This window comes from Nicotiana sylvestris, chromosome 2, assembly GCF_000393655.2.
Source record: "Nicotiana sylvestris chromosome 2, ASM39365v2, whole genome shotgun sequence".
Taxonomy (NCBI): domain Eukaryota; kingdom Viridiplantae; phylum Streptophyta; class Magnoliopsida; order Solanales; family Solanaceae; genus Nicotiana; species Nicotiana sylvestris.
Genome location: NC_091058.1, coordinates 79,171,898 through 79,199,805, shown reverse-complemented (window position 1 = coordinate 79,199,805; position 27,908 = coordinate 79,171,898). Strand labels below are relative to the sequence as shown.

General features: G+C 38.6%; 1 protein-coding gene and 1 long non-coding RNA gene across 2 annotated transcripts; one reads left to right on the top strand and one right to left on the bottom strand.

Moving 5' to 3' along the window:
- Positions 1-12,156: 12,156 nt before the first annotated feature.
- LOC104222196 (uncharacterized) lies at positions 12,157-13,143 on the bottom strand. The gene is made up of 2 exons (XR_011405027.1): positions 12,877-13,143; positions 12,157-12,609 (listed from the first exon to the last, which is right to left on the bottom strand). It is a non-coding gene; the product is annotated as an uncharacterized lncRNA (long non-coding RNA).
- A 6,351-nt stretch (positions 13,144-19,494) lies between these two features.
- LOC138885125 (uncharacterized) lies at positions 19,495-20,274 on the top strand. The gene is made up of 2 exons (XM_070166025.1): positions 19,495-19,707; positions 19,987-20,274. Exons 1-2 carry the CDS (start codon positions 19,495-19,497, stop codon positions 20,272-20,274), a joined length of 501 nt encoding a protein of 166 aa, XP_070022126.1.
- Positions 20,275-27,908: the final 7,634 nt, after the last annotated feature.

The following is a 27,908-nucleotide window of genomic DNA, read 5'->3' as shown; positions in this document are numbered from 1 at the left end:
TGACTGACAGGTGGTGTAGCTGCCAAAACAGGCAGTTTCTTCCAAAATAATACACAGAAAAGCGACCAAAGTTGGTCTCTATTTGGTCGCTTTTCATGTTACAAAAAATAATTTTCTGGAGAATAGCGACCAACGTTGGTCGCTATTTACCCAAATTTCTACAAAAAGCGGCCAAACTTGGTCGCTATTTCATTAAAAAAATAAAATTTCTGGTGATATAGCGACCAAAGTTGGTCGCTAATATTTAAAAAATAAATTAAATTCATGTATTTAGGGACCAAAGTTGGTCGCTAGTTTAATAAAATAAATAAATAATTGAATAAAAAAGCGACCAACATTGGTCTCTAGTTTCCAGATTTTAAAATATAATATTTGGATTAGAGACCAAAGTTGGTCGCTTTTTAATGATTAATAATAAATAAATAAATAACGTATTTTATATTTAGAGACCAACTTTGGTCACCAAATTTATATTATTAAATTAATAAAGGGACCAAAGTTGGTCTCTATAGTCAATATCCGGAAAAATTGGTCCATTTAGCTTAGAGACCAAAGTTGGTCGCTAATTAGCGACCAACTTTGGTCCCTAAATAAAAGGGACCATCAATATAGCTACCAGACTCTTTTGGTCGCTTTTTGGTCGCTTTTTAGCCCAATAGCGACCAACTCTGGTCGCTTTTTACGGTCGCTTTTTCCCGGATTTGTAGTAGTGCATGAGAATAACCTAAACCAGAAATTAAGCAAATTAATTTGGGAAAAAATTTCCTTTAAAATCATTACATATTAGGCAGCATGAGAAGTATTATTATGCAGGATTATACTTCTCCCTCTATGATCAAAGTTAGTTGGGTACTTCCTCTGTATTCAATAAAAAATCCAACATTATATAGATTTCAAAATACATAAATATAGAATTAACTATTTTTAAAAAGGCTCAACAAATAATTATGGTGAATAAAGTTGTATTACACCCTAAATAATACCTCAATCATATCAATGAAACCAAGAAAAAATGTAATGCTTCAATTTGACGTCAATTTGATTAGTATTTAGCGCGATACAAAAATTAATTTATTTTATTAAATTATTAAGACATGTCATTAAACTAGAAAGAACTACAAATTTTCTTGTTACAATTTCTAAATAACAAAAACTCAGGTTTATCATTTCAAAGAACCCCAAAAAACACACCTTATCATCAAATATTTGGGAATAAAATTAATTTATTTTATTATTTAAATTTTGATTGATATGAAAAGAAAAATCAATACGTTAATACGATTGAAAATACTAAAAGAGTAAAAGAATATATTATTCAATTTAAACAATGAGAAAATACATCACGACTTATGTTTCAACTGACTTTTTAATCATATTTTAATAATCGATTTAAAGTTTGGTGGTGCAGAATATTTTTTAAAATAAAAAAGTATAGAATCTATGTAAAAATACTCTAAATTGTATTTGAAGTATTGTATAATCTTTGTACAATAAAGTGTCGACAAGTATTATAAAGTGATTGGCATAGCTATAATACGTTTTTAGAAAAAATAAAATGTACATAAAAAAAGAAGATAAATTACAATACTAGTAATTGTGGTTCTATACATTATTATGCAAAAGCCTATTGTATTTCTTCCTTCTCTAAGTCAAACAAAGTGTGTAACTAGCTATAGATCAAATCAAAAAATATTAAAAGGAAGAAACAAGAAAAAGAGCAACGATTGGGCTTGTGCATGGCACGAGTACATCATCTAGTATATATATATATATATATATATATATATAGTTCTGTTGCTTCGAATGGAACTGGAACAAGAAATAAAACTTATGTGTAGTGTGCTAATCACCATACTCCAACACGTGCTATTTTCGTATCATAAGTTGAATGGCAATATTTGTAAAATGGAAGAAGCATCAGTGTACTGTAAAATATCTTCCTAAATGACAAATTTGTCCAAAATTTAAAAGTTACTGGCATGCATACTGCATATCTGTTCCGATTTTTATTTTACTTAATTAAGTAAATATTAGTAAGTTATTAGTTAAATTTCATAAACAATATCAAAAAGTATAGTTTGGTTATCTGGCAAAAATATTTTTGAGGTACACCAACAAAATATTGATTAGCGATATCGTTCCCTTTACCAAAAAGATACCGTAAAACTTCATAAATTAAATACCCTTTCTGAGAATACCAAAACAAAATGAAATGGTTTTTTTTTTCAGGTTAGAAACCTCTAGATTTTATTTATCTATAAAAATATTAACTGATATAAAGATATGTGATGATTTCTAATAAATACAGTTAGAGAAGATTTAGTATAGTAGATATTTGCAATATCAAAGAACAGATGAAGACGAGAGAAACCCTAAAAAAAAGTGAAGTAAAGAAAAAGAGAGTAAAAACCAAAATCAAAAGCCGGTTCAAGATACCACTTTTTAATTGAGGGACAATATGACACAAGAACTACTAAAATCCCATGACATTACTCTTGAAAATAAGCTACATAGAAATTAAAAAGGGAACTACTCAAAATCCCATGACATTACTCTTGAAAATAAAAACTACTAAAATCAATCCCTAAAGCTGCACCATTTCTTGCTTGAAAATAAAAACTACTACTACTAAAACCAATCCTTAAATTAGCCGCACCATTTCCTGCTCAGCACCAGGTGCTGGTGGGCCCCTACACCATCAAGATAATTTTTTTTCCACTCCCTTCCAAAGCAACACAGCAAATCGTCATCCTTGTCTATTGCCGTTCCCCCAAGTATCCTAAACCTGTTAAACTCAGCATTTACTCCCCCTGTTCCAGCTAAAGAAGACAACCTCTATGGAACTTAACTCCTAATGGCCAATTCTTAAATAGTTTTGCTTACTCCTTCCTAAGAAAGACTGACACTAGCCTCCATTCTAGTGAGGAAGGCTCCTTTAAATGGATCTGGAAGCTGTAACCTCCCAACAAAATCAAGAACTTCATTTGGCTACTCATCCATAAGAGACTCCCAACTAGGAGCTTCCTCCATAGAACTGGGATCAACTGTGACCCCCAACGTCCCTATTGTAACAATGGTCAGGAAACTATTAACCATATCTTCTTTGAGTGCCCTAATGTTGTTCACTTCTGGAATGAAATACTGTCAATATCTTCAAGACACAGTCCACAACAGATTCTAGTATTCAATGGCCATCAGTAGCCATCAACATGGAACTCAATTAGAAATGTCCCTTTTAACAGTTATGGGACAATCTCATTCCCTTTTGGTTCTGGCACATCTGGCTTACTAGAAACAACAACTTATTCAATAACAAGAAGGAGCACATCAACTCCACAAACACTATCTCCAAAGCTACGGAATACCTTATGCTTACAAAAAATGGATCTAGGAAAATAACTCATCAAATTGTAGGAAAATGGGAGCCCCCAAATAGAGGTTTCTACAAGCTAAACACAGATGGAGCAACAAGGGAGAACGCAGGCATTGGAGAAACATGAGGAGTATTTAGGAACCACAATGATGACTGGATAATGGGGTACATGGATAATATCCCTCACACAACAAACACTAGGGCTGAATTACAGGCTCTCCCAACTTGTGGAGCAAAATAACTTAACTCCTCTAAAAATAAACACTGACTCCTCTGATATTATCAATATGCTATCAAAAGGAAGCTTTATTTATGATCCTTTAATTTGTGAATGCAGGTCACTAATTCACAGGATGGACAGGGTGGTAGTGAAGCACATCTATCGGGAGCAGAACAAACTAGCTGATGCGCTGGCCAAGGAGGCAGCAAAAGAAGTCTTTTTAAACAAGTCTAGGATATTATCAGTTTCTCCTATGTTTGTCAATGATATATTTTGGGCAGACATCCTAGGAACTGAATTGGTTAGAACTTTTGTGGGTTGTAATATTAACACAATCGTGCATAACATTACTACTATGGGGGTATTACAATACCCTAGCAATGACTCTGATGTACTGTCTTTTGTTATTTAGCCATATATAATATAATATCCCTTTAACAAGAAAAAAGACCAAAACAACGTTAATGCAAACCGCGATATAGTTAGTTTCCATCGTGCCTTTTGGTAGGGTTTCTGAGCCCGCCATTTTGTGAAGTACTATTGCGGGAGAAATTCAAAAATAACCAGATTTACAACTGGTCGTTCAAAAATAGCCCAGTTTCAAAAGTAATCGAAATTTAGCCACTTTTTATGTAAAGATAAATCTGAGCGAAAACACTGTTCAAAACTCGAAAAATATGCCAGTATATTATGCTGGAGCTCCAGCATAAGTATACTTGAACTCCAGCATATTATACTGGAGTTCCAGGATAAGTATGCTGGAACTCCAGCATAATATGATGGAGTTCCAGCATAAGTATACTAAAACTCCAGCATAATATACTGGAGTTCCAGTAAGTATACCGGTCCAGCATAATATACTGGAATTTGGAGCACCGGTGCTCCAGTATCCAGTATCTTATACTGGAGCCAACAAAGTATATCGGTCCAGCATAATATGCTGGAGCTCATACACAGGTGCACCGAACTCCAGTATAATATGCTGGACCGGTCTCTGTTGTAGCAAAATAGTGGCGATATTTTATTGACTTGATAAACGCTGGCTATTTTTGAATGACCAGTCCGAAAACTGGCTATACCGTGCTATTTTTACTACTATTGCTCCAAGGTAAACAAGCCCAAAAGTTGTACCTGTAGCACATGAAAAACCCCGGCCTATGGGAAAGTCGTCTATCACCTTATACGGCAAAAGGTGCGGTTATCATTGGGATCACGAGGTGGCTAAGGGTGGATAAAACCAGCAATAGATCCAAGCAGGGGCGGGCGGCTCGATGAAATCGGAGGCCTAAAGCCAAAACTTAATAAGATGTGATGAAATAACTTTAGTAATGTGACAATGTTTGGATAACCAAAAAAAATTGTATTGTTTAAACAAATTTTCTTTCAAGTTTTTAAGTTTTCTTTTAAGTATTTCACAGTATAACATTGTCTGATATTTTAATATTTTGAGTTAAATTATTCAAATATTCATATCTACTAATAAAATATTTGATAACTAAAATCAATGTAGTGTATTGAAACAAAATGTTAATGTTTTGTTAACTTAAAAAATTCTTACTAATATAAATAATTATAATCAATAGAAAAGATTTTTGGGGGCCTTTGACTCTTAGGGGCCTAAATCAGAAGCTTTAGTCTCCTTACCCTCGAGCCACCCATGGATCCAGTGATCTGTTGTACATTAGGTAAAAGTTCAACATTACGTACAATTGTCATTTTAGGAAACGATGGGACTGACGTCTGAAATGCAGAAAAAAGGTTGATTTGACGTGACATGATAAATGAGAGGAAACAAGCTGATCTGATGTGACGCGGATAAAGGGTGTATTTATAAGTACGGAAAAGGAGAATAGGAAAATTAGGGTTTTAGCCATGTGCATGGGAATGCTTGTTTTTTTTTTTGTCAGCTGGCAGGAATAGGAAAATTAGGGTTTTAGCCATGTGCATGGAATGCGAGTTTTATTTTTTTGTGCAACTGGCAGGAATAGGAATGTTCCAGAATATTTGGAACTAAACACGCCTTAGTAACTAAAATACTATGCCGTTTTACTTTTAACCCATTATTTCTTCTCCTTTTGCCTAATCGTCATGTCTTATTTTTTATCTCTGATCCTTGGTTTGTTAGTCACGTTAGCTGAAATCTCAATATCTCCGTAGTTTGTCTTCTCTTATGATTTGCATAGTAGTTAATTTAGGTTTAGTTTAGAACTATGTGTTGTTCTGTTGTTTGGTTTTAGTTCGTTTTTAATTTGGTGTTTGTTTAATTGTGTGTTATAAGTCTGTTCAAGTAGTGTAATAGAGTGTATTATCTTGTTTTCTTCCCTTTGATCACCTCTGTAAGAATACTAACTAATAGCTTGGCCTGATTGTTGTTTTGATCATGATAAATCCGTTGAATTAATTGATGTAATTGGCGTTTATTTTCTGTAAATTAATTTCTGGGAATATTTAGCAAGAAAATTGTATCGCTACATAAATTGTTTGAACAATATCCTTAGTTTCATTGAATTTTATCCTCCAAACAATTCTAACCGTATAAATAAGACATTATGGTAAAAAGAAATATAAGAAAATACTACTGAAGAAATATATGTAGCTTAGTTGATTGAGCTAAAGTAATTGGTAGTCGAGCCTTCAATATCACAATATTTGTGGATGGAAAAAAATTCTAGCCCTTTCGCAAGTCTTCAGGTTAAGTGGCAAATCGCATTCTGATTCTCAACCTTACTATGCAGCAAAAGTTGTCACCTTGAAATTCCCCAACAAAGGCCAATCTTATCTCTCTTATACAACTTGGTTCATAGATAAGTAGTCACAAGATTGAAAATCCGTAATTAAAGAGAATTGTTGGGATGATAAACCAACATGACATTAGAGAAAAGATGAAAAAGAAAAACAGAAATAGCATATATATATATATATATATATATATATATATATATATATATCAGAAAATATGTAGTTTGCAGTAGTGTAAACTCCTAGTTTTTGGTCACGTACACATGTATCCCGCAGTGAATTGATACCAATTTTTAAGAATCACATATATATTATTTAAACATGTGTATGTCGTCCAAAATAAAATTTAACGGAAAACAATTGCTCAAAGTTATGTAGTGATCTTTTTTAGTGACTTCGTAGTTAAACTCGAGATGATTAAATAACATCTCAACATGCGATGAAGAATTATATTTAGTTAGACATGTAAAATTTATAATTATATTACTTAAACACGACTTGTGGAAAAGCCACTTAATTAAACATTGATAACCCCTGACCGTTGTCCACTATTTAATTTCTAAATTTCAACGACAAATTAAACTATTGAGAGATTCAGAGTAGTAACAAACAAACCACATTAGAGATTAACTGAAAATATAGAATACTTAATTAGAAAGAAAAGTTGAGCATGTCCCTGCTTAAGCTTTCCATCATCTCTGCAGTCTCCGTGAAGCCACAGCCATAATTAGTTTGTGGCTGTGAACTTGTTATGGGTGCTGCTGCCAATATTGTGGGGCTTGAGTTGGCAACTTGAAGATATAGGCAAAAGTGGAATGTTATCACGGCTACAGATTTCAATCATGTATGGATCTCTTCATCCTCCACTACTGCACTCACATATCTCATTCCCATTTCCTCCAACCCCCTCTTCACCTCCTCAACATCACTGCACTGCTTGGTTCCATATATAGTGCGTTAAGAATTAATACTAATGAAACAAGAACTTCAAATTAAGTGGATTTGAAATGTAACATCTGAGATTTGAACATGCGACCTAAAGCACTTTTCGAATCCCCTTTATCACTGAGTCCATTACTCAAATGGTCACTCAACTATCCCAAATTATCTCCTAAAGTCACTTTTCTTTCGTTTATAACAACAAAGTCACTTTTTAAGAATATATAATGCTGGAATATTATAATTTTTCTCTTTTTAATTTATATTAAGTACTTATCTATAGAATAAATAAATTTTATTTATATTAGAAAAATAAAAAGTATTTAAGAATATATAATGCTAGAATAACAAAATATTGAGCATAGTAAAAAAAATTAGAATAGTTTGTTAGTAATAATAATTTTAGTATTAATAACGAAATTCAAAAATTTATTTACACAAATCAGAATGAAAGAAAATAAAAGGTTGTAAAATATATATTCCATGCACGAAATATAAAAATAATTAGTTAAATAAGGTATTTTTATAATATACATTATATATTCTTGAAAATTATGCTCAATTATATTATTATATATATTTCTACCAACTTTTTGACGACACAAAGTTATGTCATGGAAAGCAGGGGGACTATCTGTATAGGGTAAAATATGCTATGTTAAGTCTTGCATGGAATATATATAATATAATTGAGCATAATTTTTAAGAATATATAATGTATATTAAAAAAATACCTTTATTATGATTATTTTTATATTACGTGCATGGAATATATATTTTACAACCTTTATTTTCTGTCATTATAAATTGTATAAATAAATTTTTGAATTTTTGTTGTTAATACTAAAATTATTATTACGAACAAATTATTCTAATTATTTTTTTTACTCATTCTCCTTATTTTGTTATTCCAGCATTATAGATTCTTAAATACTTTTTTATTTTTGTAATCTATAAATAATATTTATTTATTCTATAGGTAAGTCCATAATATAAATTAAAACGGGAAAATCATAATATTAAAAAGTTATTTAAAAAAAATAAAGAAGATAAATGTTTATAATTTAGAGGGTAAAATAGGTATTTGACAATCCAAAATTTGAAAAATTTAGTTGAGCAACCTTCTGAGTGCATGCAATAAGCATATTTAGTGACTTTGTTGTTACCGACAAAAGAAAAGTGACTTTAGGAGATAATTTGAGATAGTTGAGTGACCATTTGAGTAATTGACTCCTTTATCACTTTACCACAATTTTTCTCATGTCAAGAAAATTCAACAACTTATATATAACCAAGAAAATAGGATTAGCCCTATTTGCATGGTATAATTTTTCAGTGAAGGGGACTCAATTAAATCGCCTGTCCCCAAGCTAGCTCTTGCACTGTTTGCATCATTTAATAATGAAATTAAAAGTTAATATACCTGGAAGGAAATGTGGTTATCCTTGGGATTAATGGGTGGTGGTTCATTGATGGCATCGTAATCCTCCATGGCTACGTTCTCAATCAAGTGAATCCCAACTCCATAGTTGTACAAGCTTTTAAACATTAAACAAAATAGCTGAGTGTTTACCCACAACCATGGATAATAATTATATTTATATGTGATTTTAAGGATATATGAATTAATTCAAGACAAATGATTAATGGCATTAGATTAAGCAGATAAAAGACTTGATAAATTGCCAAACCAAATAATGAGAGTGATCCCGGAGTCGGTGACAACTTTAACAAAGTGGCTGCCCTCGATCCCGAGCTCACAATAATGAAGAACTGATGAACAAAAGTAAGAACTTTGAATAACAAAGAGAATAGCAATGTATTGCCTTGGCATGCGAATTACAACGTGTGTAATGAATAGTTAGACTCTCCTTTATATTGTAGGGGAGTTTCACCCTAAGTACAATTCTTAAAAAGGATAAAAATATTTCATCTTGCTAGTCACTGATCCATTACTGATACGAGTTGAGATTTATACTGTGATATTCGGTTGGGCATGGATATCACAGCCCTTTGTTAGTCGTGTCCGATCGTCAGTTAATGCGCTCCGAAGTTTTTGGATTCGTATCGGACCTGAGGACGTGGCCCCGATTCTTTCGAGGGCATGTGTTTTGCTCGAACCTCGACACGAGGGGTTCCTTGCCTTGATCCCGATTCCTCACAATCACGTCTCTGCTCTATTTTCTTCACCGTGAACTGAGGTGTCCAACGGGCTCGGTTTCACCCGTACATAAATAGTCTCCTCATTTCTCAAAGAGTAGGTTTACTAAAACGATGAGAAACGACATATGCACTTCCATTTCTTCTTCAATACGACGTGAAAGAAACGACAAAGAATTTGAAATGTCCCGCCAATCGTGTCGTTCTGACTTCAAACACGTGACAACCATCGGCAGGTCATCCCTAAATGCGAAGCGACGCGAAATCTCTATAAATATTTTCATCCTTCGTTCATTTTTCACCTTTTGACCAAGCTTCTACCTTCGAGTTTTCAGGCTATCACTATCCTTCTTCATACTCTCATATTTTTACCTACGTTCTTCAGGATTTCTTAGTAAGTTACAAGTTTTTACCTAGTTTTCACCCAAAGCAGTTCACTTAACTCTTCATCTTTCAACATTTTTTCATATTTTTCAAGTTTTTTTAGATAACAATGGCTAAAACATCTAAATCGGTTCCTCACCAATCCGGTTCTTCTTCTTCCCAACCGACCACTGAAATCAGGGCGATCATTCCTGATATAGTCGTCCTCAAGACATCTTCTCCTGGCACAACCACCGGCGAACCGACCCCCGAGCCTCCCTTAAAATGTTCATTCCCAGGGGTTGTTCAGTTGCGGATTACTTTAAGGTTGAAAAGCCCTCGTCGGTGCAAGATCGGGGTAAAAGAGCATCAAGGTATATATGCTCCATTATTAAAGACATCATTGTCGTGGTCTGAGTAGACTGCAACTGGGAAGGTAAGGATGCAGTAGTCCCTGGCTTGATGACGTTATCACTACCCATGTGGTTTTTACAGCATGGGTATATATGCTCCATTTAAGTTTTTACACTTACCCGTTCACATTGGGCCCAGTGGACCCGGTTATTCTGGACTTCTTTAGGAGGTATGAAGTATGCCTCGGTCAGATCCATCCATCACTGTTGAGGATCGTGATCCTCGTTCGTTACTTTGTGAACAAGATCGGATCCTGTCGGTTCGCCATCAATCACCGACTCCGCCTATACAGTCCCTAAATCTTCTGAAGGGGAATAATAAAGGTCACACGTCAGGCCATCAAAGCCCCATTCTCGAGTATCGATGATGACCGAGATCGGGGCTGGAAGGGACGCGTCGTTCGGGTGAAGATTGAAGACTTGATCCCTCCCGACTTCATTCCATTTCCCCAGAAGTGGAATGCATCATGTAAGTACAGCTTCATTTTAAACGTTAATTTTATATTTATCTCCTTTTTTCTTACTAGTACTTGTGGTGGTGCAGCTGTTGCTCGAGTCGCCTCGGTTCAAGGAATGGATCGAGGGCATTTGTTCACAGATGCCTTATTCCGAGCGCACATAGCGCGAATTCTCGAAGGGCCGATGGGAGGCCCGTTCTCATGGTAAGATCTCCCTCCCGAATAAGTAACATTAGGCTCCCTTTTTTGCATCATATTTTCATTTCCCCAATCTTCTTTTTGCAAGTTTTCCTAAGACCACTGATCTTAGGCCTTTATAACGAAACAAGGACATGCACTCGTCCTATGCTTTGGGGCAGTGGGGAAAAGAATAAGAAGAAAAGAAAAGCTTCGGGCTCCCCGAGCTCCACGGTGAAGCCCAAAAAGAGATTGGCTTGTAAGCCAAAGAAAGGCTCCGGTTCTTGAGAACCGGACTCGGACTCACTTCTTCGGCTCGGGGATGATCCCGAGGAAGATGATTTTTTTGTGGCCCATGGGCCGACCTCCCCAAAAGAGCAAGCAGAACCCGAGGGGGAGACTATGGAGGCCGATCTCTCTCAGGTTCGGGCGACCGATGTGAAGACAAGGGCTGAGACCCCTCAGGACGCCGGCTTCGCTCCACTTGGCGTAATAGAGATCTCAGGGTAGCCTTCATACACCTAATCCATGCTCGAGGAGGCTTGAGCGATGAAGGAGTTGTCTAACAAAGGGGCTCATGGTACTGGCGATCCCTTCCCTTTTTTTTTGACGGCGTGGATTCGGCCGTTTTGGAAGACTTTTTGGGGTTGGGTGACCTGGAAGTGACGAGTAAGGATCCGTCTGCAGAATTCAGAGGGCTGAATTCCAGCCCAAAATTAATCAACCACCCGAGTATGGATCCCGACCACAAGAGGTCGATAATCATCACCATCCCGAAAGATGCCCGGGTTCTTTTAGCTCCCGTGGGAGTGGATATCTACCTCCAATTCCTAGTGACCGAGGTGGACCAGGCAAAAATGAATGAGGTGGACATGCCGTGCCTTTTCAATGAGGTGCATCAGGCGCTGAATCGAGTAAGGCATCACTATGACCCTTCGAGCCTTTACTTAGGTCTTTATACTTCTAATGTTTTTCCATCCTTTTGTAGACCTCTGTACTTCACCACGAGAGCTTCTTTCAGTATCGGGCCAAGGTCAAGCAAAGTGTGTTATGGGAATTTGTATCAAATTGCCACTATTATCCTTAAACCCACGATGGGCACCAAACTGTTTACCCTAAAAACGTATAACAATTGAATTTATATGTGGTTTTAAGAATATGTGAATTAATTCAATACAAATGCTTAATGGTGTTAGATTAAGCAGATAAAAGACGCGATAAATTGCCTAACCAAATAATGAGAGTGATCCCGGAGTCAGTGATAGCTTTAACAAAGTGCCTGCCCTCGATCCCGAGCTCACACTAATGAAGAACTGATGACAAAAGTAAGAACTTTAAATAATAGAGAATAACAGTGTATTGCCTTGATATGAGCGTTACAACATGTGTAATGAATAGTTAGATTCCCCATTATATAGTAGGGGAGTTTCACCTCAAGTACAATTCTAAAAAAAGGTAAAAGTTTTTCATCTTGCTAGTCACTGACCCATTACTAATACGAGCTGAGATTTACGCCATGACATCCGGTTGGGCACGGATATCACGGCCCTTTGTTAGTCGTGTGTGATCGTCTGGTAATGCTCTCCGAAGTTTTGTGATTCGAATCGGACCAGAGGGTGGCCCCGATTCTTCCGAGGGCATGTGTTTTGCCCGAACTTCGACACGAGGGTTCCTTGCCCTAATTCCGATTCTTTACGGTCACGTCTCTGCTCCGTTTGCTTCACCGAGAATCGAGGTGTCCAAGGGGCTCGGTTTCACCTGTATACACTGAGGTACCTAAATATATTCATGCTTAAAGAACTTTATTGTTGTAGTACTGAGGTAATTATTATTGTTGTTGCCTGTTGTAATATATATGGACGTGCTTTATTCTCCCGTGATAAAAGAATAATGGTATCAAATGGGCGCATAGCAAGATTAATTCTTACATTGGCCTAGAAGGATAATGTACTTAAAACACGAGATAAACATGCATGAAATATAAGGAGTGAATCTTAGGTGAAAATAGAATGAGGTATATATAAAGAGGCTAACCAGGCACCATGGAAATTGAAAGAAGAAGGGCGTTTAACTAGGCAAAAGCCCAAGACGTTTTCATAGAAGCGCACAGAATTCCAAACATCTCTCACCAACAAAGACACATGGTTGAGTGAAAGCAGAGGCAGTGCTTGGCAGCTGCTCATGACTTCCTCAATCTCCACTATCATCTTCTCTTCCAATCTTATGTTTTCTTTTCTGTTATATATATAATATAGATGTTCTCTTTCTCCTTTCTTTCTTATTATATTCTTACTTGATGTGTTGTGGATAAATCTAGATAGGGAGATTGGCTTATTTATAACAGCAGGGAGATCCTTTGATATACTTATACCTTACAAGTGATCATTGAGTGTGAACTTTCCGAGAAGTTCTTATCATGGAGTATAGGACAAGGATGTACCATGCATTAGGAAGCAACCTATTTTCATTTTGCCTCACCAAAACACCAACCCCCAACTGTAGCAAAATATTCTAAGCCTGATTGCATGCGTCAGATACATTTCACGTGTATTACAAGGAGCCGAAATACTTGCACAATAATCCGGTTATGACTAAATACGGGGTCCTTACACATGCAATTAGATGGCGCAAAGGCTTCACTTTGTTTGATGACAATATATATCTAGATTTAGGGTTACAATTCTTTTCTCGTATTTAGAGCAGAGGCTTCAATGTGTTAATTTACACAGCCGAGTAATCTATCAATAAAGATTGAATGATGGAAATTAAATCAAACAGAGAAGATTATGTTAAACATCATGAATGAGCGAGTAAGGATCAAAATATCATAATGAACTGAACCTTACTCATGTCCTCGTAACTGTACGTTGTTGCGAGTACTTCAATTGCACATGGAAAAAGCACAACAACAACAACAAGGAAGAAGAAGAAAGGAGAACATGCTTAGACATAATGTCATACCACCGTAAATAGCCCATTAATTTCTTCAGCTAAAAAAAGATCCATTTTCAATAATTTACTCGACATAATTGTGAAATACAATAGTCACATTATTAGCCTGAGCGCTCCAGATGCCTTAAGTCCGGTCGCCGTAACAGCGACCTAGTTGAGAATTTAAAAAAGGAAAAACACAATAAAATGCAGGTAAAAGACGTGCATTTTGAACTCCTTCTCGGTTAGGAATCTTTGTTTTTTAATAATTATTTTTGTCTATCTATACATAATTTGACCTTAGTTATATAATTCTGTTTTGTTTCGAATTATACGCACAAGAACTTCTAAAAAAGAAGTTACAACTTCACGGTTTTATCATCAAAAATTTTTTGGTGAGCAACAATTACAAAATCAAGGGTTCTAGGTTCTCTTTTTTTGAATAAAATATTTTTGTATTAGCAGCTAAATTTTGCATTTACGTATTTGTATTAGTAGTGAAATTTTGCATTAAGGTATTCGTATTAGTAGTTAAATTTTACATTAAAAATTATAATTTATTAATGATTATTTAACTTTAATATTAACAACGCATCAGAGGCAGATCCAGGATTTGAGGATTATGAGTTCCTATCGTAATTTTAGATTAATATTCAATAATAACTGGGTTTACAGTCAGATATTTACCAATATTTAGTGAATTTCTTAATTTAAATACAGAGTCTACGCAAGAGTTACTGGGTTCCCGGGAACCCGTAGCCTATGCACTAGGTCCGCCCCTGCAACGCATCGGCTTTGTCGCAGGTCATACCACTAATTTAAAGAGAAGAAATTAATAAGACACATGTCGCCGTTTTAACTGGCGACCAAGTGGAGAATTTGAAAAAGAAGAAACAACAATAAAACGAATTCACTAGCCCCTCTATTAAAGGCAACTATAGGGTTTGTTGCTGCAATATGAGCCACCTTCAAAAGACACATAAGTATTATACTCCATCCGTTCATTTTTACTATTCCACGATAAACTTTGCATATTTCTCAAGAAATAATAAATAAAGTACATAATTTATCATGATACTAATATTTATTGATGCATACTTTTAATAGATTTGAAAAAATAATTTGAAATGAGTAATTAATACTAAGTGTATAACAGGGAAAAAATTATCTTTTCTTGATATGCTAAAGTGTCAAATAAAAGTGAAAATCTATTTATAGAATAATGAACAAGTAAAAGTAAGGAGTAATAATAAAGTTTATAATAAGGATCCTCAATGCTCTCTATGGATAAAGGTGGAGCACGTTAGCTCGTGGGTCTGGCCAAACTAGTTAGCTCGTGAAAATCTTCGAGAGGCTATAGGGTGTTAGGAAACTACTCTTTATTCATCTTCTATCGTGCAGTTGATGTTATACTAAATTCCTTATTCTATTCTCTCACAGATGGTGAGGACGCGCAAGACAGACGTTACAGACCCGGGAAGAGCTGCCCCCTCGTTGCTAGAGGTTGAGGCAGAGGCAGAGGGAGGGCACCAACCTGAGGTAGGGGATGAGGGCATCCCAGAGATGCCCCGGTTGCACCACCGGCAGATCCTGTGGGGGATCCTATTATCGACGAGCAGGGCGAGGTGCCCGCGGCAGAGCCTACCACGGTGGACTTCATGACAGTAGCGGGTTTTCAGGAGGTCATGGGCCATATGTTGCGGTTCATGAATTCTATGACTAGGGCTGGTTATTTCCAGCAGACCTAGCCACATCTCAGGACGGATGGGGAGCACAGACTCCTACTTCTCAGTCTCCTGGTCATGCAGTTGCAGTGTATCAGAATTCGGGTGCACTACCCGTGGATGGGGCCTAGCTAGTTGTCGCAGTGGTACCCGAGCCCAGACCAGCTGCGGACGGCGACCCGCGGAAATTATTGGGCAGATGGACTAGGCTACACCCTCCTATCTTCGATGGTGAGCGTCATGAGGGTGCCTAGGATTTCAATGATAGGTGCAGGGATAGACTGCACAACATGAGGATATTGGAGTCTCATGGGGTTGACTTCACTACTTTCCAGCTGGAGGGCAGGGCCCGTAGATGGTTGTAATCTTATGTTCTTGGCAGGCCAACAGGTTCTTCTCCCATTACTTGGGGTCAGTTCACCCAGCTTTTCCTGGATAGGTATATTCCATCCTTTGAGAGCAAAGAGTTGCGGTATCAGTTTGAGAAGCTCGAGTAGGGTCAGATATCAGTGACTGACTATGAGGCAAGGTTTACTGAGTTGTACCGCCACGCACTAATGATACTTCATACTAACGCAGAGAGGGTGCAGTGGTTTGTTGCAGGGTTGCATTCTAGTATTAGGGCCAACATAGCCTGAGAGGTTGAGATGGGGACTTCATATCAGCTGGTAGTGGAGATTTCTCGGGGGATTGAGGGCTATCATCTGAGAGGTAGAGAGCAAATGCAACAGGACAAGAAGGCTCGATTCTCTAGAGAGTTTAGAGGTGCTTAGGCTAGGGGCATAGGTCAGTTTGGGAGAGGTCAGCCTAGCTGGCCCCTCTATTCAGCACTACCACCTCCTCGAGGTGCTCCAGCGCGCCCCTATTTCAGCGCCATACCATAGAATTCTTACCGCCCGCCAGCTATCCAGGGTTCTTCTAGTGGGTATTCAGGTCCCTAGGATTCTTCTAGCTCCTATTTCAGTGTTATACCGGAGAGTTCATACCGCCCACCGGCTATTCAGGCTTCTTCCAGTGGGTCTACACGTCATCAGGGTCATACATCAGGGCAGCATGTCACCACACCGAGGGGTTATTTCGAGTGCGGAGACCTTAGTCATATGAAGAGATACTGCCCTAGACTTCGGGGCAAGGCAGTACAGCAGGGTCAGCAACACATGATTGCAGCACCGGTTGTCCATCCACCTAGAAGCGGAGGGCAGACTGGTAGGGGTCGTCCTAGAGGTGGAGGCAAGGCAGGGAGAGGTCAGCCAACTACTGCTCAGATAGGTGGAGGCCAGCCAGCCTGCGCTCCAGCAGATTCTATGCTTTTCCGGCCAGACCAGATGCATTGGCCTCAGATCCCGGTATCACATGTATTATTTTCACCTGCAGTAGGGATGCTTCAGTGCAATTTGATACAAGGTCTACCTATTCATATGTATCATCTATGTTTTCTCATTTTCTAGATATTCCTTGTGAGTCCTTAGGTACTCTGGTTCATGTGTCCACTCCTATAGGGGATTTTGTGGTTGTGGATCGGATCTATCGATCCTGTATGGTCACATTCTGTTCTTTTGTGACTAGAGTAGACCAATTGTTGCTTGATATGACCGACTCTAATGTCATCTTGGGCATGGATTGGTTATCCCCATACCACGCCGTCCTAGATTTTCATGCCAAGACTGTTACTTTAGCGATGCCAAGGTTGGAGTGGAAGGGTTTCTTAGTTAGTACATCTAGTGGGGTTATTTCATTTCTGAAGGCTTGACATATGGTCGAGAAGGGTTGTCTAGCTTATCTATTTTATGTTCGGGACACCACCGCAGAATCTCCGATGATTGATTTAGTTCTAGTAGTCCGGGAGTTCGCTGATGTGTTTCCTTCTGACCTTCCTGGCATGCCACCGGATCGTGATATTGATTTTGGTATTGATTTGGATCTAGGTACCTAGCCTATATGTATCCCACCGTATCGTATGGCTTCGAAAGAGTTGAAGAAGTAACTTGAGGAGTTGTTAGCAAAGGGGTTTGTGAGACCGAGTGTGTCACCTTGGGGTGCACTAGTGTTGTTTGTGAAGAACATGGATGGGACTATGTGGATGTGCATTAATTACCACCAGTTGAACAAAGGTACCATCAAGAGCAAGTACCCGTTGCCGCGCATTGATGATTTGTTTGACCAGTTGCAGGGTTCTAGGGTGTTCTCTAAGATCGACTTGAGATCAGGGTATCATCAACTTAAAATTCGGGACTCAGATGTCCCGACGACTACTTTCTATACTAGATACAGCCATTATGAGTTTCTGGTGATGTCCTTCGGCTTGACTAATGCCCCAACGACGTTTATGGACTTTATGAACATGGTGTTCAGGCCTTATATTGATTCCTTTGTTATTGTCTTCGTTGATGACATCTGGATCTACTCACGTAGCCTGGGGGAGCACGATCAACATTTGAGAGTAGTGCTCCAGACATTGCGAGAGCAGAAACTATATGCTACATTCTCTAAGTGTGAGTTTTGGCTTGAGTCAATAGCATTCTCGGGGCATGTTGTATCAGGAGAGGGTATTAAAGTGGATCCTAAGAAGATTAAGGCAGTTCAGAGTTGGCCACGTCCTACTTTAGTGATTGAGATCAGGAGTTTCCTGGGGTTAGCATGTTATTACAGCCGATTTATGCAGGACTTTCATCCATTGTATCACTTTTGACTAGATTGACCCAGAAGGGTGCTCCTTTACGTTGGACCGATAATTGCGAGGCGAGTTTTTAGAAGCATAAGACAACCTTGACTACAACACCGGTTCTAGTGTTACCATCCGGTTCAGGGATGTATACGGTATATTGTGATGCTTCACGCATTGGCTTGGGATGTGTATTGATGTAGTAGGGGCGAGTTATTGCATATGCTTCACGTCAACTAAAGATTCATAAGAAGAATTACCATGTACACGACCTAGAGTTAGCAGCGATTGTTCATGCTCTTAAGATATGGAGGCATTATCTGTATGGGGTGTCATGTGAGGTTTATACTGATCATCGCAGCTTACAACATTTATTCAAGCATATCAATTTCAATTTGAGGCAGCGTAGATGGCTTGAGTTACTGAAGGATTATGACATCACCATTCTTTATCATCCAGGCAAGGCACGCAGATGCCTTAAGCTGTAAGGCATAGAGTATGGGGGTAGCTTGGCATACATTTCAGCGGAGGAGAGGCCACTAGCTTTGGATGTTCAGTCCATGGCTAACCGACTTGTGAGGTTGGACATTTTAGAGCCCACCTGAGTCCTTGCTTGTGTTGTTGCTCAGTCTTTATTATTGGTACAGATCAAGTCTCGGCAGTTCGCAATTAGCATTTCTTAGAGAGACAGTGCTACAGGGTAGTGCCAAGGAGGTTTATATTGGAGAAGATGGTGTTCTACGACTCCAGGGTCGCCTATGTGTTCCTAATGTCGATGTCTTGAGGGAGAGGATTCTAGAGGAGGCATACAGTTCACGATATTATATTCATCCAGGTGCTACAAAGATATATCATGACCTAAGGCAGCATTATTGGTGACGGCAGACGAATAAAGACATAGTTGAGTATGTGGCTAGGTGCTTGAATTACCAGCAGGTTAAGTATGAGCACCAGAGTCCAGGTGGCCTACTTCAGCAGATGCCTATACCTGAGTGGAAATTGGTGCACATTACTATGGACTTCGTAGTTGGGTTATCGTGGACTTTGCGGAAGTTTGATCCAGTTTGGGTCATTGTCGATAGGTTGACGAAGTGTACACACTTTATCCCGATTGTGACTACTTATACTTCAGAGAGGTTGGCTCAGATCTATATTCGGGAGATGGTTCAGTTGCACGGTGTGCCTGTTTTCATCGTATCAGATAGAGGCCCTCAATTCATATCCCATTTCTGGAGGGCTGTACAGAGTGAGTTGGGGACCCGTGTAGAGCTCAACATAGCATTTCCCCCGCTGACCGACGGGCAGTCGGAGCGGATAGTTTAGATTTGGGAGGACATGCTTAGAGCATGTATGATTGACTTTGGAGGGCAGTGGGATCAGTTCTTGACTTTGGACGAGTTTGCTTACAACAACAGTTATCAGTCCCGCATTGAGATGGCTCCATTTGAGGCTTTATATGGTCGGCGATATCGTTCCCCTATCGGGTGGTCTGAGCCTGGCGAGGCTAAGTTATATGGTACGGATTTGGTGAAGGATGCCTTGAAAAAGGTAAAGATGATTTAGGGGAGACTTTGCATATCAGAGTCCAGACAGAAGAGTTACACGGCTTAGAAGGCTCGTGATGTATCATTCATGGTCGGCAAGAAGGTTCTCTTGAAAGTCTCGCAGATGAAGCATATTATGAGATTCGGTAAGAAGGGAAAGTTGAGCCCAAAGATTGTAGGCCCATTTGAGGTGTTGAGGTGAATTGGGGAGGTTGCTTATGAGCTTTATTTACCTCCCAGCATGTCAAAGGTTCATCTAGTATTTCACATGTCTATGCTTCAGAGGTATCACGCCGACTTGTCTCATGTGTTAGACTTCAGTACTATTCAGCTAGATGAGAGCTTGGGTTATGAGGTGGAGCTAGTTGCCATTGTTGATAGACAGGATCACCAGTTAAGATCCAAGAGGATTTCTGCGGTAATGGTCCAGTGGAGGGGCCAACCAGCCGAGGAGGCAACTTGGGAGTCCGAGGAGGACATGCAGAGCAGATATCCACGCTTATTTAGCACTTCATGTATGAATGTAAACCCGTTCGAGGACGAACGTTTGTTTAAGAGGTGGAGAATGTAATGACCTGACTGGTCGTTTTGCTTTCTAGAATCCCTTTCCCCTAAATAAAACTTTTTGTACTTGCTTTTACTAATTTATGACTTGTGGGGATGGTTGGTTCGGGATTTGGAAGAGTTTGGGTTGAAATCAGAACACTTGGTTTCTTAAGGTTGGCTTAAAAGGTCAAGTTTGACTTCGGTCAACATTTTGATAAACGACCTGGGAATAGGGATTTGAAGGTTCCAACAAGCTCGTGTGATGATTTCGGACTTGGTTGTATGTCTGGATTGGGTTTTCGATGACCCGAAAGCGTTTTGGCACCTAATAGTTGATTCCTTAAGGATTTTAAAGTTCTTTAAATTTGGTGTGGAGTGGGTTTTTGTGATATCGAGGTCCGAACAGAATTTCGTGACTGTGAATAGATCTGTATTGTCATTTAAGACTTGCACGCAAAATTTGGTATCAATCCGAGTAGTATAAGTACGCTTCGGCACATTGAAAGTAGATTGAAGAACTTGAAGTTCATAAGTTTGATTCAATTGGTTTTAAGGTATGATTCTTAGATTTAGCATTGTTTCGGGCATTCCGAGTATTCAAGTGAGTCCATTTTATGATTCCAAACTTGTTAGTATGTTCGGGCGAGGCCTCTGGTGCCTCGAGCATCAACTGGACGAGGCTCGAGCTAAGTTGGAAATTTGAGAAGGAGTTGAAGCTCTAGTTCTGTCATAGCCACACCTGTGGTTGGCCAGCCAAAGGTGCGTGACTGCAGAAGCGGCTTACCCATCACAGATGCGGCTCAAGGGGAGGAGCCCAGGTTCCGTAGATGCGGCTCGTCTTCCGCAGAAGCGGTCCCAAGACCGCAGATGCAGCCCCAGTTGGCCCGGCCCATAACCGCAGAAGCAGGTAATCTCACGCAGAAGCAGGATGTCACGATCCAAAATCCAATAAGGGTTGTGATGACGCCGAATACCACTGTCAGGCAAGCCAACACCAAATAACTAGGAATTTCTTGTTGTAATATTTTTGAAATAGTTTCCTTTATACATTAAATAATAAGTAATGAATTTCACAGAATAAACAATGATGTCTTTAACAAACTTATTATTAAATAATCCCATAATCATCCCAGAACCCGGTGTCACAAGTGCATGAGCAATCACTAGGAAATCAAATAAAGTCCAATAATTGTCCGGAATATAAATTTGGACAGAAAATAAATACAATACTATGAAAGAGGCTATGTTGGCTGCGGGTCGCCTCGAGGAATGCAGCTCACCTAAGTCTCCATATCATCCATGCTGCTACGTCCATTAGGCCACTAGAGGTACAAGTGCATGTGCAACAAAAATGCACAGCAAATGTAGCATGAGTACGACAATAACGTGTACTCAATAAGTATCCCGTCTAATCTCAAAGAAGTAGAGACAAGAGGTCAACTTCGACACTTACTAGTAGTCCAATAATAATATACCAATAATATAGTAAATCGAGGATTTTCATAAAAATGGTTTTAACTCAATAGCATGAGGCAAGTAAACAGTTCTTTCATTTATAGGAAATTCCCAAATTCGATTTCATCATTTATACATTTATATAAGGCTTGGGAGAACAAATATCAATATCTATGAATTTCAAGGCAAGCAATACAAGAATGCGCAAATAATGCCGAGGTCGTACGGCTTAATCCAACAAATATTTAAGCTATGCACTGCCAGAGAGTCGAATGGCACGAACTATAAATGCATCTATTACCCCGCTCGCAAATCATACATGCGACGCGGTCAAATGTAAATAAACAATCACCTCGCTCACGAATCATACATGCGACGCAGGTACACATAGAAACACACATTCAAGCAGTCAATCAAGACTTCCTCAGGGAAAACAATTATTCAAGGAGGTGTCAATTTCTCTTCTACAAGTCGAGAAAACAAATTTTAGCTCCTTTAGGAAATCATTTACCACCTCGATACGATTAAAGCAATTTAAACTATCAATAAGGTTACAATTATTTCAAGTAGAGCATACTTTTGGGTCCTAGACTACCCGGACATAAGCATAATAGTAGCTACGCACGGACTCTTATCACCTTGTGCATACGTATCCCCACAAAGAGAAGCACATATCCAATTAATTCACCTATGGGGACAATTCCCTATTACAAGGTTAGAAAGGAGACTTACCTCGCTCTGAAGTTCCACAACCGGCATTCCACGCCCTTCCGAAGACTCAAACCGATGCATAACACTCCAAAACTAGCCAATAATTTTGCAAACCCATTAATATATGCTCAATTACTCATAATAATCCAATTTATAACAATTTCTAACCCCGATCGAAAAGTTGACAAAATCTCCCTCGGGCTTACTTGGCCAGATTCCGAAGTTTTTTGAAGATAAACTTTACCCATAATCTCACGAACTCGAATATATAATTTACTCTCAATTTCATGTCCAAAATCGCGGTCAAAATCCAAGAATACCAAATTTCTAGGTTTTCCTCAAAATCCCAACTTTCTACTAATATTCATGTTATAACATATACATAATCGATGTATTTAACTCAAACTAGTATGAACCACTTACCTCATACTTGGTGGAATGTCACCTCAAAGTTGCTCCAAAATCGGCTCCCATGGAAGAAATGGCGTTGAAATGAGCCAAACCCCCGATTTAAAGAACCTCACTGCCTCCAGCATCCGCACCTGCGGTCACTTGGCCGCTTCTGCGGTTCAATAGGTGCGGCCCCATTACCGCTCCTACGGTTCCTCACCAGGATGCCCTTTCCGCTTCTGCGCCTTACCTACTGCAGGTGGCGGTTGCGGCTATATGACCACATCTACGGTCTCTTCACTTCTAGCCCAACACCGCATCTGCGTCCCACATGGCTGCTTCTGCAGTTCCGCCTGCGGTCCAAGCCTCGTAGGTGCGGTTACACCAGAAGGCATTTGTTTTACTTCTTCTTCAAATTCCAATATTGATCCGTTAACTATCCGGAATCTGCCCGAGGCTCCCCGGGACCCTGTCCAATCATACCAACCAGTCCCAAAACATAATGTGGACCTGCCCAGGGCCCCAAATCACATCAAACAACGCCGAAATCACGAATCACACCCCAATTCGAGTTTTATGAACTTTAGAACTTCAAACTTATACATTCGATGTCGAAACCTATCAAATCACGTCCGATTGACCTAAAATTTTGCACACAAGCCATATTCGACATTACGGACCTACTCCATCTTTCAGAATTGGAATCTGACCCCGATATCAACAAGTCCACCTCCAGTCAAACTTCTTAAAAACCTTTAAGTTTCTAACTTTCGCCAAATGATTCCAAAATGACCCACGGACCTCCAAATCCACTTCCGATCGTGTCCCAATACCAAAATTACCATACAGAGCTATTCTTAGACTCGGAATCCCAAACGGACATTGATAATACCGAAATGCACTTCAACCCAAACTTATGAAATTCTTCCAAAATGTTAACTTCCTCAATATGCGCCGAAATGCTTCCGGGTCATCCAAAACCCGATCCGAACATACGCCCAAGTACAAAATCATGATACGGACCTGCTGGAACCTTCAAATCCTGATTCTGAGGTTATTTACCCAAAAATCCAATCTTAGTCAATTATGCCAACTTAAAGCTTTCGAAATGAAAATTTTCTTACTACATCAACTCCGAACTTCCCAAATTTCAATCCTGACAATGCGTACAAGTCATAATACCTGAAGTGAAGTTGCTCATGGCCTCAAACCGCCGAATGAAGTGCTAGAGTTCAAAACGACCGGTCAGGTCATTACGTTCTCTCACACTTAAACATACATTCGTCTTCGAACGTGCTAAGAACTACACTGGAGTTGCCTGAAATCACTATTTAACACCTCGTGCACCTACCTGTGCTACCACAACTCAGATGAGTATATTAGCTCGATCAAATCTGAAGATATTCTCTTTTATTTAAGCAAATAAGCTTAGAGCCCTTTGGAATTCTCTGAATGACCTGCTTCCAACATACGAACACTGTATTAATCACTACACGATGTACCATAACATGACTGCATACCTTTGCTGAGTTCTCACCATGCACCACATTATTCACAGGACCATAACAACATTCTCTGATCATAATAACCGATATTTCCTAAAGCTGATGCTCACAATGCACCTCATGACATATATAAGTCTTGTTCCAACTCCTACAATACCGCCATGACAGAAAAGACGTGTAGAAATTCATAACTAACTGCCGAGGCAACAACTCATTGAGGCTATACTCCTAAAAAGAACCACTACCTCATTCTGAACCAAATAATGGTATTTGCTCTTTAATATACTTCATATAATATGATCGCACTGGTCCTAGATCCAAAAATCTTGTCTCACCCAGTACGAACTGCTCAGGCAACAAGCCACCCAGACATGACCAAAAGTCTCATGTGATTCCACACTGTGCTAATACGCTACCAACTCGAACGGGATACATAAGGAAAATGAACTCTGGAAGGGAATACTTAACTCACACAACTAATATGAACTTTCCATAGAAAATGGAAAACAAAAAACACAAAAATTAGAATATAGAAATCTGTACTCAACATCATACTATTGCGGCGTGAAACCCGGTCCAAACAACATACTTGTGGCGGCGTGCCACCCGATCCACACATAAGACTCTCATAAGGATATACACACCGAGCTAAATTTCTCATTACTACTAAATACCAAATATCGGTTGCTAGAAAGCTAAGTGCATAATACCATCCCTGGGGAGACAGATAGCGTCATAAGCGACAAAACTCAAGCACAACTAAAGTGCGATATATAATTTGAATCACAAGAGCCATCCTGCTTATAGAACACCATCGCGACGCAGAACCTCACCACATAAGAAATTTGTCAACCTATTTCACAACTCACATGACCCAATATAGCATTACATGAAATAGCCGATGACAAAATATCATCCAATGTTCGAATACTCATTCACAAGGAGCACTATGCTGAAATGAATATATCCGGCCTGATATAGAGCCCACCTTCATATTCAAATCCATCCATAGACCTCAAGCCGATTCTGATCACACCGTACTAGGCAAATAACCTTTCAAGGGTCCATAAATACCCCCTTTTCCTATAGCCCACAAGAACAACCATCATAACCAGAGTAAACCTCCACAGTCCACAACCCAATAAACTGAGTGCCCTTTAGGCATAAATTCTCAAATTAGCGATATTACCACAATCTTTATACTTAGTTCAAATTTCCAATCAATCAAGTGACTACACGTCACACTTATACAATTTCCCCGTGAGAAACACTCCCACGACCTTCCGCACTAAATAACAAGTCCGCTTATCCATACCTCCGATCACACTGACGCTGCAAAGTAAATCAAGAATCTATAACCAGGATGCAAAGCCTCTTTCATAAAACACCGATCTCAGGTGACGCTTGTAGACATGTGATTTTTGACCCTCCCCAAGATTTTACATATTTTTGTATTTAAATATTTAGTTTTAGGTCTAATATAGTTATTTTAACTAGTTTTGACCTTTTTACTTTAATTTATCACAAATTGCAAAATTACAAAAATATTTCTTATTTTTAGTTGCTTTTAGTTTATATACCTTTCGTAAAACTAAAAAAAATACAAAAAATAGTACCTTATTTTTATTTTTGTATAATCTTGAAAACACAAAAATAGTTTCATGTTTTAATATAATTTAAGTTTAATTAATAAAAATTAGTTTTATCTTTTATATTATAAATTGTATATTTAGAATGAAGAGTAAGTTTTGGGTTGGTTTATCCCATTTTAATTTTGTAGTCCATTTTTTTTAGTTTTTTGCCCAATTTTAAGGCCCAATAATACCAAACCCATACCTCCTTAACCTAAAAACACTTTCTATATAACCAGAAAATGAGCCTAAAATACCTAGACCCCAAAAACCTAGAGCTAGCACAAGACCTAGGACCTAAGAGCTAAACATCTACAGCAGTACAAGGAAACCCCACCCCCTGACCTCGTCTTCTTCACAAAACAAAAAAACCTAACACAATACATAGTAGACCCTAGGACCTAAGAGCTGAAAACAGCCGCAAAAGAGATAGGGAATCAGCGGTTTTCATCAAAGAACCCCCCACCCCCCAATCGACTCATCTTCTTCTCCAAGAAGCAGCCATGAAAGAGACCTCGAGGGATCCGGGCAGAATACTGAAAAATGACCCTCCCTGAACATTGTCTTCTTCACCTAACGCCTAAGAGGAAGCTTCAGCCAGAGAGACCAAACCTTCAGAAAAACAGCCACGATCTCATCTTCAAATCACTGCCCATCTCTCCTAGAGCCGCACCCATCTCTCAAAAATAGTAAAGAAAAATGAAAGAGGGAGTTGAAAACAGTAAGGAGTCCAAAGCTCGTTTAACGTCCCTTTCCAGTGAGTCTCAAGTTTCCTGATTGAGTTTCGATGACTGAGTTCAGCGACTGTTTCTATTGCTCCCTGGTCAAAGTCCGTTCAAGGTGTGGTCTGTTGGTTTTATTCGAGTTCAATCGCTATTCGAGTTTCACTTTCCATCTGTTGTAGCTGCTGTAATTTATCGTCAATTGAAAGCCTCTTCTGAAGCTGTGTAGTTGAAATAATTAAATGTATCAGTAGATTCAATAGCAATTCTTAACTGATTTTGCCAAGAAAGCCAAGGCATTCCTATTTGGTAGTTCATTTGAGTTTGTGTATCCAGGTTCCAATCGTTTGAGGTCCATATCTCTTCTCTTTGTCATATTGATTTAAGTAACCTAGAGTGATCTTTTTATGTTCGAATATGCTCAATTTATGGTATTGTCACCTAGGTCTATCAGATTTTGATATGAATAACTGAAGTTTTGTTTTGGTTTCATAATCGTTTCATTAATCTTAAACTACTGTCGTCTCTGTTTGTGATCCTCTTTGAAAACTTGAAGTTTATTTCCTTTAATTTGTCTTGCTGTGAGAAAGAGTTTGAATTCATGTTTGGTAAAATGAAAATTGGCCTTCTGAAGGGTGGAAAAGAATATTAGGTTCATTGTCTTAGATAATCACGTGGTATATTTTGGACGTATATTTTAGTAAAATAGTATTCACATTCAGAAAGATCATTGTAGTAAAAATAAAAATGATAGAAACACTGCTTCCCTCGATCTCTTTTCCCATGAACCTGTTTTTATATCAAGGACTTGCAACTGTGTATATGCACTATTGCAGCAGAGGCAGTTTGGCCAACATTCGGATCTATCCCCTTTGGAGTTTTTTGAAGATAGCCATTTATAAAATCCCTCACGAACATGCCTCCTACAGACAATGATTTCGATCTCAGACACACATCTACTCTTCCAAGAGGTATTATAATTTGGATATTAAGAACAATGATCTTCGTAGTTTGCTTTAGGCGCATTCAATATACCATCGTGGTTGTGTACACATTCGCGTGACATAGGTACGATATTAAAAACAAAATCGGGGTATGCGTTCGCGCAACTTCGACCAAACATTCTTAATAATAATAAAGCATTATTAATTGTGGACACGTTCGCGTGACATGATTTTTTGACTCGCCAAAACAAATGGGTACACGTACCCGTGACCTGTTTTAATATAATTTCTTAATGAAAAG

Excerpts from the sequence above, each read along its gene's own strand:
- LOC138885125 (XM_070166025.1), top strand. The coding sequence starts at position 19,495 with ATGCTTAGAGCATGTATGATTGACTTTGGAGGGCAGTGGGATCAGTTC. Across the intron at positions 19,708-19,986 it reads TGAAGGATGCCTTGAAAAAG|AGGTATCACGCCGACTTGTC; the intron begins GTAAAGATGATT and ends TCTATGCTTCAG.